The sequence below is a fragment of the Tubulanus polymorphus genome, chromosome 4, assembly GCF_964204645.1.
Source record: "Tubulanus polymorphus chromosome 4, tnTubPoly1.2, whole genome shotgun sequence".
In the NCBI taxonomy this organism is placed as follows: domain Eukaryota; kingdom Metazoa; phylum Nemertea; class Palaeonemertea; order Tubulaniformes; family Tubulanidae; genus Tubulanus; species Tubulanus polymorphus.
In genome coordinates this window covers 1,692,772-1,710,792 of record NC_134028.1, presented here as the reverse complement: position 1 = coordinate 1,710,792, position 18,021 = coordinate 1,692,772, and the positions used below count along the sequence as shown (strand labels likewise).

The window sequence follows — 18,021 nt, the reverse complement described above, 5'->3', positions numbered from 1 at the left end:
TGATCAGTTCATTGTATATTTTATTTTTACGAACTACGCAAAAACCGTGAATGTCCCTATTCGAGTACGTGTTCGTATCAAGGTTTGGATTCGAATCCAGATATTCTCATTGGACGGGCGCGCATGGCGTTCGTTACTTACAAGAAAGTGGCTCAAGTACCTGCAGGTCTTTTAGCGCGTATGAAAGACAGGAAATAGATTGCCTTTGTTCAAATATGAGACCCTATCAGCGAACGACTTGCAAACAAATCATATAGTTCATATTCTACGTGTCGTGTTCCACGGAAATCATTAATCAACGCATACTTTAGTAGCCTACATTAGCATCATACATATATTTTGTCTAATCTGTTGGCGCACAGTTAGCGATGATGCATTGTCTAAGAACAATTGTTTTGCTGGCGATGGTTTTTGGTAGTTTTTGGGCGTCGCACGCGATTCGGCCGGATTCGAGGGAAATACGGTACGAGCATTTCACCGGTAAGTTCTTTTTGAAAAAGTTTTTCATAATTGCATTAATATTACCTAAACGATAACTGGTGATTGAAATAAGGAAATTTAAAAAAATACCGTTAAAATCAGGTAAAGACACAATTCATAAAAAAATGTCTGATCTATACTATCCTACATGATGTTACCTCTCTACCCTTTTGGACTGCAGTAAACCCCGCCTAATTGAACCAAATAGGCAAAGCTGATCCGAGATAAGGATCGGAAAATACGTTCGTAGGTCAGAAAATCATTTCGTTTTTGTCGGACTTTAAGTTGACCACGTCAGTGTTAGGCGAGATTTACTACCATTCATTATAGATGTTACATGATACTTGGTTGTGTAAGAATTCTAGTTCGTAGCCTGACGCATGTACAGGAGCTCTTTCGACTTCTTAAAAAGAATATCCTATTGCGTGATCTCCTCATTATTCAAATACATTTATATAGCCTACACTACAAGGGGTATCAAAATTTTTTAAATGGTTCCGTACGCCTGTACTAATGCGGGTATTAGTTGCCAATATACCTAAAACCCACTCAGCAAGTCGTCGTGGACTCCTTTTTACAAAATAGCTCGATTATTAGCCATAGAACAGCACTTTTAACACGTATACATTCTATACATGAACATTATGTACCGGGATATATCGTAAATTTATTGTCCGAGATGAATTATTCATTTATTCTGCAGCCAGGCATAGATGAAACTGAGAGGTGTGCCCATTGCGAATAACCTTCGAATATCCAGGCCGAAACATCTGTGCTTATACAGAAAATATACACTGTGCCCAATTCAACATTATCTTTTACACATATTTTCATAGTAAAAATATAATTGGTTTTAAATGATTTTCTAATTGCAGATTACTTGATGGAACTTGGGGACGAGTTATTCGGGGAGCAATCGACGAGACCACGACCTCATTCTTCACGGGCTACGAACAATCAGAAACCGAGGAACGTTTCACAACTCGTACCCGCTCCAGTTACTTCATCTGATATTATTGGATATTTCAGAGGTAATAAACATCCGCTCTGATACTCCCCCGATAGTTCTCCGGCATCAGACATAAAAATGTTTGATGTTTTCCATATACGCGTATAGTGAATAAAGGTGATAAGATTAAACTATTTGATATGTAAGAATAAACATATTTGCAAATACATTACATTACTAGATTCGATTTGATTTCACAATATCAAATTACATCGTTGATAATAGTGATTTTATCAACTCTGGTCGCTACATTTCATTCCTCATGCGAGAAACATTGTCGCATGTCCAAGTCTTCGTTTGGAAATCATATGAATATATGTATTCTATGTCAGTCCTATATACGGCATTTATTACCCTTATTTATAAACTTTTATGCAGGAAAACAATGCCTTGTAGGCCAACGACCTTTAAAGTGACCGAAACGTTCATTATTTACTCAACATCGCAATGAATGGAAATTGTGTGTCAGAATCTTCTTCGATCTAAATTTTATTGGGTAAACTAGGCTTTTAAAACATAGTGATCATTATAATACGAAATATCGTCGGTGCTAAATCTGTCTTATTTTTCTGAAGTTATTAATTAGTTTTGATGTTATCTTTTGTATACAAATACGAATCGTTTCGCTAACCGTTACAAAGACTTCTGTTTCACATAGAGATATTATATTCAACGTATAATAAATCATGGGCAGAAGTTGAACAAGTCACAGTGAATCAACGAAGGATATCACGCCATGCCCTCATCACGCCATTCTCACGACTTACTTACAAAACAGTGTCACTTATTGCTCTCTTTTCACCGCTCATAATTGAATGTTTTAGTAAATCTCGTTTAAAGAATTGAGAAATACCAACACTATTCTAAATATAATCTATGTTGTAAACTATAACAATCGTACGAGGGTTATTAAAAGTTGTATAACATGAATCATCAGGCCCTCGAAGAGCTTTTGACCGGAATATGAAAAAGTTCAGTCGTCAGCCCCTGCGGAGACCTTGTTTGTCCTGTCGAAAAAGTACTACGCGCTTTAAAATTCTCTGAACTCATAAAATGATCTTCTTTTATGCGATTCCAAGTTTTTTATTATTATCAAAATAATAAACCGGATTTTGTGTTTTTTATATAATAATTAACATAACATAAAAATTCTGTACACGATAAACGATCGAAAAAGTCATTCCACGCTTTACTTAAAATATTTCTTCTATTTTTGTCATGATTTTAGACGTGGACCGCAGACACTGGTCTTGTTGCATGCTTGGCAGATTGGCAGGCGACAAAGGCTTCCACTGTATGGCGCAGTTTTATGCCGCATCGATCGACTCCCGAAACAACAATCGTGCACAGAACCGCAGAATGCCCAGATTAGAATCTATTGACTACGGTAAAGAAATTCGTCATCAATTCGGCAGATGCGTCAAACATCGACCAAATGATTTTCACAAATGTTGTTACGCAGCAAATATTGAACGAGCAGAGCTCGCTAGGTGGCGTCGCCTTCGCCGATGGCGCAATTAAAGCGATTCTCACGCTATTGAAAAAATAATAATCTCATTGTTTTCTGTTTTAATTCCTCGATCACCATAGAGATTACGTTACGTGCTTTATTTCATTTGATTTTGTATGATATTGTATATACTTTATAATATGATGTAAGATTATTGCACAAGTTTGTATCGATATTGTCCTTCCATTCACGTGCTGGACAATCTCTACTATTTCGACTATTTCAACTTTAACATATATATATATACCTCCGTTTTCGAGAAATTGTGCGGTTTCATAATAGAATATAAAATATGTTATGTTGTTTGGGAAAAAAACCTAAACGCGCACCCGATGTTTACATTTATTCATGAATATCGATTCTCTTCATCTTTGTTTTAGGATTTATTTGGGTAATAACGATTTGAGATATATTCTTTCAAAGAACTATGCATAATACGGAAATATTGTTTCGATGTTCGAAAGTAAAGCATCGGCAAAATTTAAATGATTTTATACACATTTTATACAAATAAAAGTATAGCAATAAAAAGTTTGAACGCTAATGTTGCTTAAAATCTTCCCATTTTGATTTTACTTAAGTCAAGTAGTTGAGTAGCATTTCCCGTCATCAGAAATTTATTTCTCCAGACAACCAGATATACAGTTTAAATAACGGTATTCTCATGTCGTAATTTACTTACGGGTACCTTCGGTCTGTCTATAGGAAACTCATTTAACCGTTTAGTGTCTTGCCGGTACCTTTGCGATTCGTTTCGAGGGAATCACACATTTAGATGTGATCATAGAATACTCCATCCGGATGTTTGGAAGGGATCGTAAAACTTAGTTTCCGAGAAATATGATTCGTTTCAAAAGTTCCACTGCAAGAAACGGTTGTAAGACTAATGCCGTTGTGGTAACTACAATTTCTGCCGCTCTGACGTCTCTACACATAACTACGAGTGGTTCTGGGGTAGGATCTCAAATTTCGTCGTTATCACGCCCTCTCCTTATCAGAAATCAACTCGATTAAAACAAAACAAGATTATTAAATAACATCAAATTTATTTACGATATTCTTGAGATTTAAGTATAAAATTTCAGGAACAAACAACCTTTTTTCTTCTTATAACATTTATTTCAATAATTTTGGACGTTGAGGGGGATAGCACACCAATTTCAGGTGTCGAAACATTGTAAAAGTATTGTAACAGGTGTATCGGCCAAATCTACTACTTGATAGAAAATTAAGCGTGTGACATCTATAGCAGTGTACCCTCTTTCAGTGCAGAATTCAAATTCATAGAATTTAACCTGACCTTAATTGAAATTCGACACTAAAACATTGGACACATTTCAACATTAACAGTTCTAATTCCCTTGTAGTGTATTTCAAATCTAGTTTGTTTATAATCTGAGCGTTAAGAAATATTTCCTGTAATCAAGGGGTGAGCTATAGCCAGTTGGAATTAATCATATAAATCCTAAGAATCAAAATATAATCGCTGTTCCACCATTGATAGAACATATAACTGCAGCAGAAGATGCAGTCTACGAGTCCGACTGGTTCGCAACTTTTCTTTAAAAATTCACCCGTTTAGAAACAAGAACAGTTTAAAAAAAAACCTAATAAGAATTTCAACAATCAACTGAATCGAGCATTCATCCTTGGAAGACCCTTAAAGAGGATAACGACGATAAATTAGACTTAATTCCGTGATCCTATATTCTTATACATGGCAAAACTAACCCTGGACTAGAACCGATGTATGAGGTTCTCTGTTATCAATTATTTCAATCTTATTCTTATGCGCTTCAAAGATCAAAGATCCATCGCTGATTATGTTGCTGCCTATGGTGAATATCGTCACGCTTCTCAGACCCGTCATTGACAACAAACAAAATCAACCATTCATAGAAATAGGAGTCGAGGTTAGTTACTTTCAGCAAAACAATCTTTACATAACAGAGTATCTTTATAATATCAGCAGTGATGCACGTCGAGTATTTAAAATATGTCCACACACGATTATTCAACACGTCATCAGTAGAGAAATACGCACTAAGGCGCACGTAGTCGGCGACCCGTCCATCTAGAAGTCTAGATCCCAACCGCTTAGGTCGTCGGGTGGAATCTCATCATCGTCGGGATAAGCGTCAAAATTGGAAGCATCACAGTTTGAGCGTATCTGAAAATACAGAACTAATCATCGAAACGAGACACAAAACACACCCGACCCAGACCAACGTCTGATTTCCCGAACATAGATTTATATACTATTTCCTTATATCATTTTATAAAATCATATCAAATGCGCTATGATCTTATATTTTACTGTGCTGTTTAATGGGAGAAAAGCCACGAATGAGTGAAATTAAAATAAGTTGGAACTACTCTGACTTACTTCTGGAATGATTGGTGGACTTAATGTACGACATCTTAACTCTTCCCAATTGAAACCATCAAACCATTTATGTTTTAGGATGTCTTTGATGCCTCCCTGACAATTACCGAGTCTTTCAGCTGGGCTATCACTGCAGCAAAAATATGCACACAGATACGATAAGTGTTTAAAAAGTTTTAAAGATTACGACAGTTACTATCTATGGATATTGCGTGGTACGTACCGACATAACCTTTTTATCAAATTATGCGCATTTCTGGTGATTTTTCTCGGAAACTCAATGGAATCTATTCCCTTCAGAATTATATTATACGTTTTCATTGGATCAGATCCTGTAAAAGGTGGCCTGTAAATCAATGGGAGAAAAAATTAAAACTTCAAAGTAATTAAAAACTTAAATCAAAACCAGGACCCAGTTCCACAGTTGTGAGTTAGAGTTAACTCTGAGTTAAAGTTAGTTCATTTTCAGTGATTTAACCCAGAGTTAAATCTTAACTCGGAACTGTGGAACTGGACCCATGTATTTTACAAAAAACATAACACGATAAACGCTTATAAAGAAATTGACGCAAATCTAATCGTGCCCCGTTAGGAGTCTATTGAAATAACTTACGTTCCGGTGAGTAATTCAAACATAAGTATTCCTAATGACCAATAATCCGCTGATATATCGTGACCTTTATTTAGTATAATCTCAGGCGCTACATATTCGGGCGTTCCACAGAACGTCCATGTTTTTCGACCGAAGCCAATTCTTTTAGCAAAACCAAAGTCAACCTAAACCAAATAAATCCAGAGATTTTATAGAACTTTATCATTGCGTAAAATTCTAATCTTCACCAATTAATCCAAAAGAACTAACAGCAATAATCTATGAGTGCAGATACTCACAAGTTTACAGTATCCTTTAGTGGTAAGCAGTAAGTTTTCCGGTTTAAGGTCTCTGTAGACAATTCCCTTGCCGTGCAAATAACTAAAAGCCTCTAGAACGCAGGCAGTGTAGAATCGGGTGGTGTGGTCATCAAACGAGCCCCTACAGATTGATATACAGTTTTTAAATGTGCTCGTTGTGTCCGGTGCAAAAATATATTTTCATCTAGATTATGCGTAGTACATGGAGATTCATTAGTAGTTGTCGCATTATCTATATGTGAAAGGTGTATTGCACCCTCAAAGGCTTGCTTAAAAACGCCAAAAGGCGACATGTCCAGTTACGAATAAGTCAGGCAAAGTTGAGAAACATGGACATATAGTTTATAAGTAAGTCCACGGTTGAAATCGTATTTTGTACAATCACTACAAGCACGACGACATAGGTCAAAAGTCATTGTAAAGCATAGCGTATAGCGCGGTGTGTACAGTTCCCAGCTCTTATCTCTCTACTTCTACAAGGTTAGCCTTGTTTGTGTTTACTACTCGATGTATCAGCTCTCGTTCTTACCTGTTCCGGAGTACTGTCCATAATTCGCCACCCAGACATACCTCTAATAGCATATACAGATACTTCTTGTCTTTAAACGTACGATATAATCTACCGAATTAGAAACATGACATTTGTCGATTAATATATAGATTGACACACGAGATGATTTCTATTCCTGATCAGTCACCTTACCTCACAATGAAATCAGATTTTGATGAGAACATGATATTCTTTTCGTTCATGATATGATCTTGCTGCCGCGTTTCTACGATATGATGTTTCTTTAGTTGTTTCAGAGCATACGTTTCCTTAGCATCATCAATTTGAACCTACGGCCAAACCAAATCAGTTAAATAATATAGACTAGCTGAATCGATCACCGAAACCCAGTTTCCATCATTGCAAATAAATTCACTCACCAACTCTACACGACCAAATCCACCGACACCCAGGGTTGCAATTATACTTAAATTGTTCAATTTAAGATTAGAAAATCTAGGATCAACCCTAAAAGAAACGTATTACAAAAGTGTTATATATATTCGATGAAAGAACAATATCGAAGATATCGATGAATCATACTTGTCTGGTTTGTGAATATCGTCATTGGTTTTGCCGATGTCACCAGCTTCATCATATGCCTTTTTGATATCCAAATTGCTTATTAAAGCATTATATGATCTGAAAACAGGAAACAATTCATAAAATTTGCCAAACATAACCATAGGCAATGGAAACCCAACTCTAAGAGCATGATTTTAATTCTAGTCCAGGTATATTACTATCGTTACAATGGACGCAATGCCATTTGAAATCTGGCCTTAGGTTCAAGATTAATTTATACAACAAGCCCTTAGAATTTACATACTCTCTGTCTATCACGAGGCACTGTGCACCTTCTGGACTACTGGCTACTATACTCGCTGTCCTTAGTTCCTCTCTAAAATAAGATTAACAAACAAAAGTTCATTTCAGTTTGGATGCGAATGAAAGATGAAGTACACCTTGTATACACAGTACATACCCGTGTAGTGCTTTTTCACCAAAGAAAGCGCCTTTACCCAAAGAACGAATAAGTTGCGGCTCCCCTCGAACGGTTGACCTCTGCAAAACCTCAACCTTAAAACGATTCCAAAATGAGAAATATTCTTACTATAGCGAGACAAATTCTCAAATTAATTAAAGATAAGTTGAAAGAAAAGGTAGGTTAGCGATTCGTGTGATAAAAATGCTTATCCAAGTGGACATGAAACAACTTAAACTAATTTGAAATCTGGTGCAGTACTTTTGCAGTGAAACGAAATATATAATGTAACATTGAACTGAATATTCGAAATAACCAAAATATAAAATCATGTTCGATAAAGGAATATAGACAAGCCTTTTATGAGGAGCAGGAGTTCAAGGCTGCAACAAAAAAGGCATTAAGCAAAATGTGTTTACATTCAACTTATATCTTTTAAAAACATTGGGTGCTTTGACTGCCTTACCTGTCCTTTTGAGATTATGAAGAAGGTATCTCCCCTCGCTCCTTGGCGTACAATGTATTCACCCGCTTTGTAATTAGTCTAAAGGAAGGAGAAAAGAAAATTAATTAAGATTTTTTTATTCATTTAACAAATCAGAAGCAAATAATCAGAAGAACGGTACGACAGGGCCGTATTCACCTCTTCGATTATGTCAGCAAGTTTGCTCAACTTTTCTTCCGGTAGAACCTTCAGTATCGGAACACTGTAATTAAATGTATAATCATGTAAAATAATGCAATATACAAGAGATATAGATATTATGTCCTCCTGATAGATTACCTCCTGAGGAAATCCATGTGCTCCGTGTGTTTCATCAATCCAGTTTTCATCATGATCGTTTGGAAGCATTGTCGATCGATAGCCCACAACTGACAATCGGTCAAAGCTGGTGAAAAAAGGGAGGAACACATTTTTGAATATTCGAATCAACGAAGACACGATGTTCGCTAAGAAGTTAAACACGATTGGATCGCATTCTTACTTTTTACGCTCGCCGTTCTTGTACAGTTGTAAAGTATGGCTAGCTCTCCGAAAACCTTCGCTGGTTCCATCTTGCCCAAAACATTTTTACCTTTCGTCACCTCCACGGTTCCCTCTAGAACACGAAACAATAAAATGCTCATTCACTGAAGTTTACTTAAATATTTTAGGAAAATTGTCAAATATCTGCCCGAAAGATCAAAATCAAACAGATCACAATGACTTACTTACCTTCTAACACATATACAAGGGAACCGACTTCACCTTCCTCTATAATCTTCTTTCCTTGTTTGTAGGAGACTGGATACATGCAATCGACAATCTCCCTTATCTGCGACATTTCAAGATTTTTCATGAAGTCATTGTCGAGAATTGCATTCTTTATCAAATCCTTAGAACTGAAATTATAGATAGCAGTTCGAGAATTAATTAAATGGATATCTAAACTATGCAGTCCGTATCTCTTGGAGGTCACATTTATGAAATCAATCACAGATTAACTTTCGTTTCAAATGCACAGGTAGGATCAACTAGTTTGTCTGCGAGTAGCATTAGAAAAAAAAAGAAATAACCTCGATACAGTGGATTGTTGTTTGTTTTTAGTGAAATTGTTTACTTTTTTTCGATCTCGATAAGAAAAACTGATTTCTATTTTGTGTTCGCGGGATCAATATCAACAGCCTGCGTCGGACCGCTGTTTCTGAAACTCGTTTAGTTGAAGCCAGAAAAATGTATCGGTTTCAAATCTCAGTATGCGATGAAGTCTTACATCGTGATTGCGGAATTAATTTACGGCAGGAATCGTCATGTGATATAGTGTATAAAATACACAAACATCGACTCGAGATGTTAATTATACCAAATACATGTAATTTGTAATAGACGAGACGCAGGTTTAGATACAAAATGATAAAAAAAACATCCTTTTGAACAGCAATTAATTAGAAGTTGAATGAAATATAAAGCATAAGAAAGAATAAGATAAAACCCCCGAACCCCAGGCTTCCGTAGAGATTTTTCTAACCTTTAGTTGATCCTTTGAGCTATCGCTGCTCTTTCATCAGATCTTTTTGCTAAGAGATTCGCTTTACGTCCACGCTTAAATACATCAACAAATGCGTTTTTGTAAGTTATTACGTTTACCTGCGTTATAGCTAAACCTGGTGCAGTTAAATGTTACCACGCTTTTTAACGACGTAAAACCCTACACTTAGAATTAACAATAAAATACCAACAAAAAACTAATGTTCTCGTCACTTACTACTGTGCCTTCGAGATCCGTTTCGTTTTTGCCAAAAGTTCTTGCGGTTTAAGAAAATTAGCCGGTTCCGCAGATATTGCGAGTCTTTTCGTCCTTTCGGTCGGCATTTTAAACTGAGCATGTTCAGTAACGGGTCTTAAAACGGATCTATACTTGTCCAACTCAGTTTGCAGCTTTTGAATCAGCGAATCCTTTTCATCCAGTTCAACTTCCAACTCATCTATAAGTTGATCGCGTTGAGTAAGCTCTTCGATTTTTTCTTGCAAAGCCCGTTGCAGATCGCGGAGTGTACCCATCGCTTGTGTATTCACTCGTTGCGCTCTTTTACGAAAGTCCCGAATGCGCGAAAAAGTGCAAATGCGTTAATTCGCGCTTGAAAATTCTTTAACTACCTTTGCTGTTGCTACATTCCACAGGATCAGTGAACATCTTCGACGCGTACGAGCATAACTCGAATCTTAATCCAGCGACGGAATATGTGCACTGCATTTGACAGGTGAATTGTTATCCGGCGCCCAGCGGCAAGTCGGGATTCCAAATCAGAGAACCGACTCCGAAATATCAACATACCTACACTGCCGTATAGTAGCTAATTATTCGGATCATATTGAATATATGTGACTTGTTCACCCCTGGCGCAGTACTTGGCATTTTAATTAAATTTCTTACCGATACATATACTTACTGAGTATGAGTATGCTAACCATACGACTTATCGATATAATTCAATAATTGCACATCTATCTATAATTAAGACGATGCATCAGTCGATACCTTAAACGTCTTCGGGAGGTGTAATTGCGTTCAAATGATGATTCCGATTTTCGAATATCCGCAAGTGGTTGAATTGTTGAAGCAAATCGCCTTCAGGAAAAAAAGCCAAACTGACGAAGTTTTACCACGAAAATTGGTTACTAGATACGAACAGCTGAACTGGAATAATGAACGTCTTGTGAAAGAGATGGAGAGTTCGTAAAAACAGGTCTGAACACGTGTGCTGATCGGAGATGAATGAATTGAACTGGTTGTTCGCTGATTTTCATCTCGGATATTAGTAATTAATACTAACAAAACTCGCCAACCACTACGTTCTAATCATTTAGGAACGTGACTGTTTGTTTGCACGTTAATGTTATGACTGCTAATAATATTTACGGTAGAATATGAAGAATATGAATAAAAAATCCCTCACTGATGATAAAACAGAGTCGACAAATACAATGTTATATTAAACATACACTCTTGGGTCCATCAACAGTGCAATTAATAGCATTGCAATCATCCTGGAAAGGTTGTCGGAATGGTTACTTTGGGATGTCATTGTAATCTTTTGAAAAAAGTTTTAGAGGCACCGGGTGCAAAATATAACACTGATACTAGAATGTAATGCTTCATGAACACAAGTTTTATCTCTTTATAATGACGACAAAATCACAACAACTAAATGATCTAGAAATCCCGCCAGTTTCTGGGGGCCGGTTCCATAGTCATGGCTTAGACTTAAGACCAATTTAAGACTATTTTAGTTCTATAGCCAATTTAACAACTTAAGACCAGTCTTAAGATTTAAGGCCTTTTTTGGACTTAAGTCTCAACTGAGGAACTGGCCCCAGATGTTTAGTTTTGGTGTTTCTTACACCAAAATGATATGTTAAAGATGTGTAACTGTTGCTATAGTTGCTCCGTTGTGGTGACTTTTGGTAGTAACGAATAGCTAATAAAGAGTTTCGATCTCGCGGCTGTGAGCACGACTGAAGATGACAATCACAGAGATCGCCTCGAAGTGGTAAGGTCAGGAAATAGCACAGCTGTAGAGGGTAAACATGTGAAACCTGCGGTAACATCACCTGCAGTCATTATACTCGTGATAGCGCCTGTGCAGAGGTTCGCATCAAAAAGGCAAACAGAATGAATGACGACATAAAGATTCATCTTTACGTGAGACGAAACCTGAATCTAATGCTTGCTATGATTGAGAGTGTAGGTTAATTTTTTCCATTCTGCGACGGAGTCCTTGCGTCAGCGCAGGCTTAATCTTTGATTCAGTAGCAAGCGAGGGTTAACATCGGAGAGAGCTCCTAGTGTCTACGCCATCTTCAGCAGATAGCCCTCCCATTGAGCGATCACGTATAACTTTTAGAAGCTGCGCCAGATGGCATCCGTGAGTAACGAGTTAATACTCACGACCTCAGGAACATCCAACGGAACAAAACCTCGCAACAAACACGACTACAAGATCTCATCAGCTATTTGAAACTTCTATACATGTAGCTCAAGCTGTATAAGACCCGGGTTCGATCCCAGTTAGGGTGCACAATTTCGATATCATTTCTACAAGCGTTCTAACGTAATTTTGCATTTTCTATCAATTCTCAAACTACGAATCAATCTGGTTCACAATACGTTCTCGTTTTGATTTATTGATGATTTATTTACTATTAACGTTTAGCGAAGCGTATCTCATTAATTATGCAAAGCAGACCGCGGGACATTGCCAAAACAACCGATAAAAACTGTCACTCAAAATGTGCAAAATGTTGAACTATCCGAGCAGCTTACGTTTATAATCCCAGATTATGGGCATTTTTACAAATTCGACATCAATATCCACGGATGAATAACGATGTAGCCAGACAGAAATACCATGTAACTATTTAGTTATGTGTAGCAAGAATTTTAGTTTCCAACGCGTAAAAAATTCACGTATTTCTACCAGAAGAAATAAATCATACGATAGCATTTGAAAACTGTCAATAGGCGGGCAGCCATTTCAACATAGGTTTATAAACGTCACAACTCTCTTTCTCAGATGTTAACACCTATCAAAATATCATTCAATATCCTTGCACCCTAATTCCGATTTCCTCGGAATTTTGACGCGCATTCTTTAGAAAATCATAAAAAAAGCATCGACATTAACATCGGCTAAATTATTGATTGGATTCTTCATTAAAGAAATGTAATGACGCCCATATATCTTATCACATAATCACATATCATCATGATTCGAAATACACGAAATGAAATCGAACATGTTGTTTGTTTTCAAACATGCTCGCGATAGTTTTGGTTTAGAATAGTCATTGTGAGTTGGATTTTTATCAGCTAATAAATGGTATTCAATTTCACGTCTTTTGTGCGGTGTATCTCTAAAGTAAATGTGTCACACAGAGGACAAAGTGCACCTGAAGATAATAACCATTCTCGTATATTTTTATACATGACTGAGTGAAGAATATTTCATTTGTCTTTGAACCAGGTTTACAAGTTTCTTATAAGATCTTTCGTTCCGCTTCAAAAAATCGTCAACGTTTCGTTCTAAAAGCTGTTTATCTCCGACTCCATAGCAAAGAACCGTTGTCTAGAAGTCAATAACTTTTCAGAAATATTAATATGACTTCAACAGATGTATTTTGAAAATGTGTTGACTTGATAGATTTACATTGTATTTCAGCTGTGGTGCATCATTCCAAAGGGTGCTTATAGTTAGGATGATTTTTCAGATTTGGAGATCCCATTCTTTCTGAAACGCTAGAAACCACGGATAGAAATCATTCGCCAGTTGCTCGGAAAAAAAAACAGCGGTACCCAATCAATGTTTTATTTGGTATGCGGATTTTCGCTCGGGAAAACGTTGTTAAAGTCTCTTAAAATGGGCTTGTATTAGAAGATAACTTATCAACGATATATGAAATGTGATTTTATAAATAGTGTATATATATATATATAGGAACTAAACGGCCTACAATAGAATGCATTATCATCATATACATGCTACTAATCAAAAAGTCAGTGCGACTTGGCACACATGGCATCAAGCGATTTACCATAATATATATACAATACACACACGCATATACATATATATACATCATAATCGTATTATTAATTCCTAGTGAGAATGTTGAATGCGGACAGATTTCATAATAATGGCTTTCGTTAATGAAAAAAAAATTAATGAAAAATATATATTTATATCTCACCGGCTACTTTTTTCATGGCGCTTCACTACGTAACTTTCATTGCGTAAATTGAACGGTTCGGCCGATATTCCAAGTGCCCTTTGCCTTTGGGTTTTTTGCATAGCACTAACAGCTGGAGCCATGGCGGGCAACACGGACAGAAACTTATCAAGCTGACTAGTTAATTCCTGGATCCGCTTATCCTTGGCAGTAATAACATCGGTTAATTCCTTGATCTTGATGTCCTTCAGCTTCAGCAGTTTCTGAAGTTCCTGGACACTGGAACTTCCCATGATGACGGTCGCTAGTGTTCCTCCTTATTCTAAAACTGTGGTCGCCAGATCCTTTTCCTAATTACAGCGAATTAACCGTTGAGAAGATCTCTGCGACCTATCTAGAGCCGTTCTTTAGTGCTTGTATAGTGGAAATGTAATGTAAAATGTATAGTGGTAGTAGATCCGCATAGTTCCACTACCTATACACACTATAGCGCGAGTTCACGACACACAATATTACTTGTACCCTTGCACAGAAATTCCCGGCCTAGTTTCGTTGATTCCGTTCGACCGCTAGCGCTATCTGTCAAATGTTTTTGTCAAATTTCCACCGGTTAACCGGACAATTCTTCCCAAATTTCAGATGCTCGAGTCTCTGAACGTCTCTGTAACTATATAATACTTGGTTTACTCAACTACTTAAATAACATCGCAGCACGCTTGTTTTCATATAGTATTCGCTCCTGCGGTGTGTATTTTTAAATAGCTTGTTTTTTAACCAGTGCTTCGCCGCGCTGGTAGTATCAGTAAAGTACCCGGTGAAGGACCGAGTGCCCGGTTACTGATATTAACCTATTCACCTCCCACGCGAGAATCGAATGATGAAAACATTTTGATACGGCTATTGCTCGGATTGTTTATGCGCTTTTTGAGCAAATACCTCTGAAACATTTCCTCAACGTGAAATAATAGACAAAATGTCCTTGCTTTGATTTTGTTTTCATATTCTTTTAAATAGTCCTTTTCAAGGAAAAATGTTCCCTTTCCCCGACTATGGGTCACGAAAGAGAACAAATTGGAAACTTGTTCGAGGAAAGGGAAACAATATTGCCTGTAAAAATTGTTGACGAATCTTATGTAATATGTATATTTTTCTGATGAAGAATTCAATGATTAAAATGCTGTGTGTCGGTTTTCTAAATGTAAATAAAGATATAAACTACTGTATTGAATGAGAAAATACTTTATTTGCCACCTGTCAGCACGGAACGGTGATTTGAAGTATATCTTTATTCAGAAAGACGATCCTATATGTTATTCTTTAAAGCGGTATTCAGCGATATTGTTCGCATTGGGTTTTCATGCATGCAAATCCTAAGTTTAAATAAACGTGAATATGTCAAGTATAAACTAATCTAATCCCGATTCGATCTATTCTCTTTCAAGGGCGACGTCAGGCCTTCACTATCAACAATTGCCAATTTGAGCAGGTCCTACATGTTTGTGGGCGTCTTATATCTTAAACGAAGACTCTTCTTTAGTAGGTATTCTGTTGGCGTAGAACCAAGCAGGATTCCGTGTCGTAGCAAAGTCTCGCGAGGCCATCAGGTCTGCTGAAGGACGGTGAACTGGCAAAGAAATCCATGCACATGCAGGTCAAGTATCACAAAAAATGCATTGGATAGTATGTCGCTTGTCTGATCGGCAAAAAACCTCGAACGCGAGGAGTGGCTGAATCCGTCTGCTCGAAGCCAAGATTATTAGCTTTTCTACAAATATACGAGCTCTTCTCATTGCAACGATGATGCAACCAACGATAAATGGACCAAAAATTACTGTTTCTTATTATAATATATGATAAGTGTCGCTATGCTTAATTTTCCTGTATCAATATTCAAAGTGATAGCACGATCGAACAAGAAATCTAACTTCGAAAGTTTATTGACAGTGTTGCAAATGATTTGTATATGTACATATTGCTTAATATTGTCGACAGTGAATAATATGATATAAATGAAATAAAGAAGGATCAATAAAATTAATTTGAATATATCGACAATTGGATTGAATTGCCCGATAACCAGTCTCGCCCAAATATATTGATGACGTAGTGCACAACCACTCGCACAATTATTTTCAGCATTAAATCTCTTATTTCATGGACTCATAAGCTTTCCGTTTCACGAACATGGTGATGTGATGTAGCAGCTTTTCAGAAAAAAGCGATTCGAATAAAAGGTTGAACAGGTATAGAGTCATCTTCACCCGTCAAGGGATTCGAACCCACTACGCTAAAGCTGTTCCCGAACCCCTTGACCTCACGAGTCGTTGGAGTCGTTACTAGCCGACCAGAATCCGGTCGTACCAATCACAGCGCTTGTAACAAACCGACAGTAGACTTCTGTTGGTTTTCCCGTTAAATGGACCAATCAGCGAACGTTTTACCGAACAAGGAAGTATTTCGCAAATCGATATATGACGTCATGCGCAACAGCGCCAGTAATGAAATCACGCTTCGTGAGGCCAGGGGGCTGGTGGAAGCGAGTTCGGGAGTGATACTGGACCCCTGGCAAGCGAAGATGGTATAGAGTCAGGCAAGCCTGTCGTTGACACCATCTTAGTCTAAACTGTTACTCCTTTTTAAGCACCGCAAAACTATCGATAGATTATATGATTTACTGCATTACGTATGAAAACCAATTAACTTAAGTGGTTGCTTATATCAGCCGGATACTTTAAAACGGCTTTATCATTCCGCGAGCTCATACTATACTCCGTGATAGCTTCCGGAACGATACGAATTGTCCATTTTGAAATATCACAACGATCCGACACTTCTTGATGCATCATAAGTTTCGCCAATTTGTTTATGATTATGCTAAACAAAAATGATACCTTGTTTCTCCGCAGCGGCCGGGTCATTTTTGTAAAATATGATAAAATTTGTAAACAGTTCATTTCTATAGCGGCCGGGTCTGTTATGGTAAAATTGATCACGATTTAAAAAAAAGTTATGTATAGGGTAGATAGGCGGCTTGGTCAACTTTTAAGCTCAGCAGAGCGGAGAAACAAGGTATCAATTTTTTTTTAGCCTTATGCATTTATTTTTTCACATACAAAGCAGTAAAAGTACTGCACAATTACAGGATTATAGGAATATAAAATATAGATAGGATTGTGACCGTTTTTAGACTTGCGGAAAAATAGGATTTCAGAAAAAAAGATTTCAATAAAACAGCATATATAAACAAATATATATTACCCTATACACATAACGTCACCAAACTTCGCAAATATTATAAACATGTATACTATTTTTTGCTTTGAATCCAAAACCAGTTTCATTTTTTTCCTTTTAAACTGTTTTTCATTGTGGCACTATATCCTTTCCGGATCCTGAATGATGAAGCTATTCTATAGCTTATTAACGTGATAAAACTGATCCTTATCCTCAAAAATCAATTTTGTCTATGTCAATTCGAAATGAAATTGAAGAGATGAATTTTGAAATGCATAGTCACTGACGAAATGTATATACACGGGATTTTCAACAGTAGAACTAATGAAATCCAGCTTCAATTTTTCGTATTGGCATCGGTTCTCAATCTTCGGACTAACGAAAATGTGGGTACATTTTTTCGAGTAACGTCTTTCGTGTTTTCCCGGTAAAAATCACGCTAACATTTTTCGTTGAGATCGAGAATACTCTTCAGAGCGCTGATATAACTTTGCGCCATCTGTAGAGTTTCGTATTTCGATAACTGTCTATCGCCGTTTATACCCGGTACAACGTCTCGCAGTTGATTAAACGCCACGTTCAGAGAATGCATGCGCCTCCTTTCCCGGGCGTTAGCGGCAACGCGACGTTTTTTGAGAACATCCCGATTGTTGAATCCGTACTCGGCGTCGACGGAAAATCTATCCAACCGACAAAGATTACTGTTCATCGTTTCGTCTTGTCGTTCTAGATCGGTCGACTGGTCGT

General features: G+C 37.1%; 2 protein-coding genes across 2 annotated transcripts; one reads left to right on the top strand and one right to left on the bottom strand.

The window, feature by feature from the left end:
• Nucleotides 1-244: 244 nt before the first annotated feature.
• On the top strand, nt 245-3,532 carry LOC141904093 (uncharacterized). Its single transcript, XM_074792552.1, has 3 exons — nt 245-480; nt 1,356-1,511; nt 2,718-3,532. Exons 1-3 carry the CDS (start codon nt 369-371, stop codon nt 3,008-3,010), a joined length of 561 nt encoding a protein of 186 aa, XP_074648653.1. The 5' UTR covers nt 245-368; the 3' UTR covers nt 3,011-3,532.
• Nucleotides 3,533-4,101: 569 nt separating this feature from the next.
• Nucleotides 4,102-14,937, bottom strand: LOC141903177 (cGMP-dependent protein kinase 1-like). Its single transcript, XM_074791209.1, has 17 exons — nt 14,062-14,937; nt 9,049-9,215; nt 8,819-8,932; nt 8,617-8,722; nt 8,476-8,539; nt 8,299-8,376; nt 7,833-7,927; nt 7,677-7,748; nt 7,391-7,489; nt 7,228-7,315; nt 7,001-7,137; nt 6,827-6,916; nt 6,277-6,418; nt 5,999-6,162; nt 5,609-5,731; nt 5,386-5,515; nt 4,102-5,169 (listed from the first exon to the last, which is right to left on the bottom strand). Exons 1-17 carry the CDS (start codon nt 14,331-14,333, stop codon nt 5,074-5,076), a joined length of 2,037 nt encoding a protein of 678 aa, XP_074647310.1. The 5' UTR covers nt 14,334-14,937; the 3' UTR covers nt 4,102-5,073.
• Between the last annotated feature and the right edge of the window lie 3,084 nt (nt 14,938-18,021).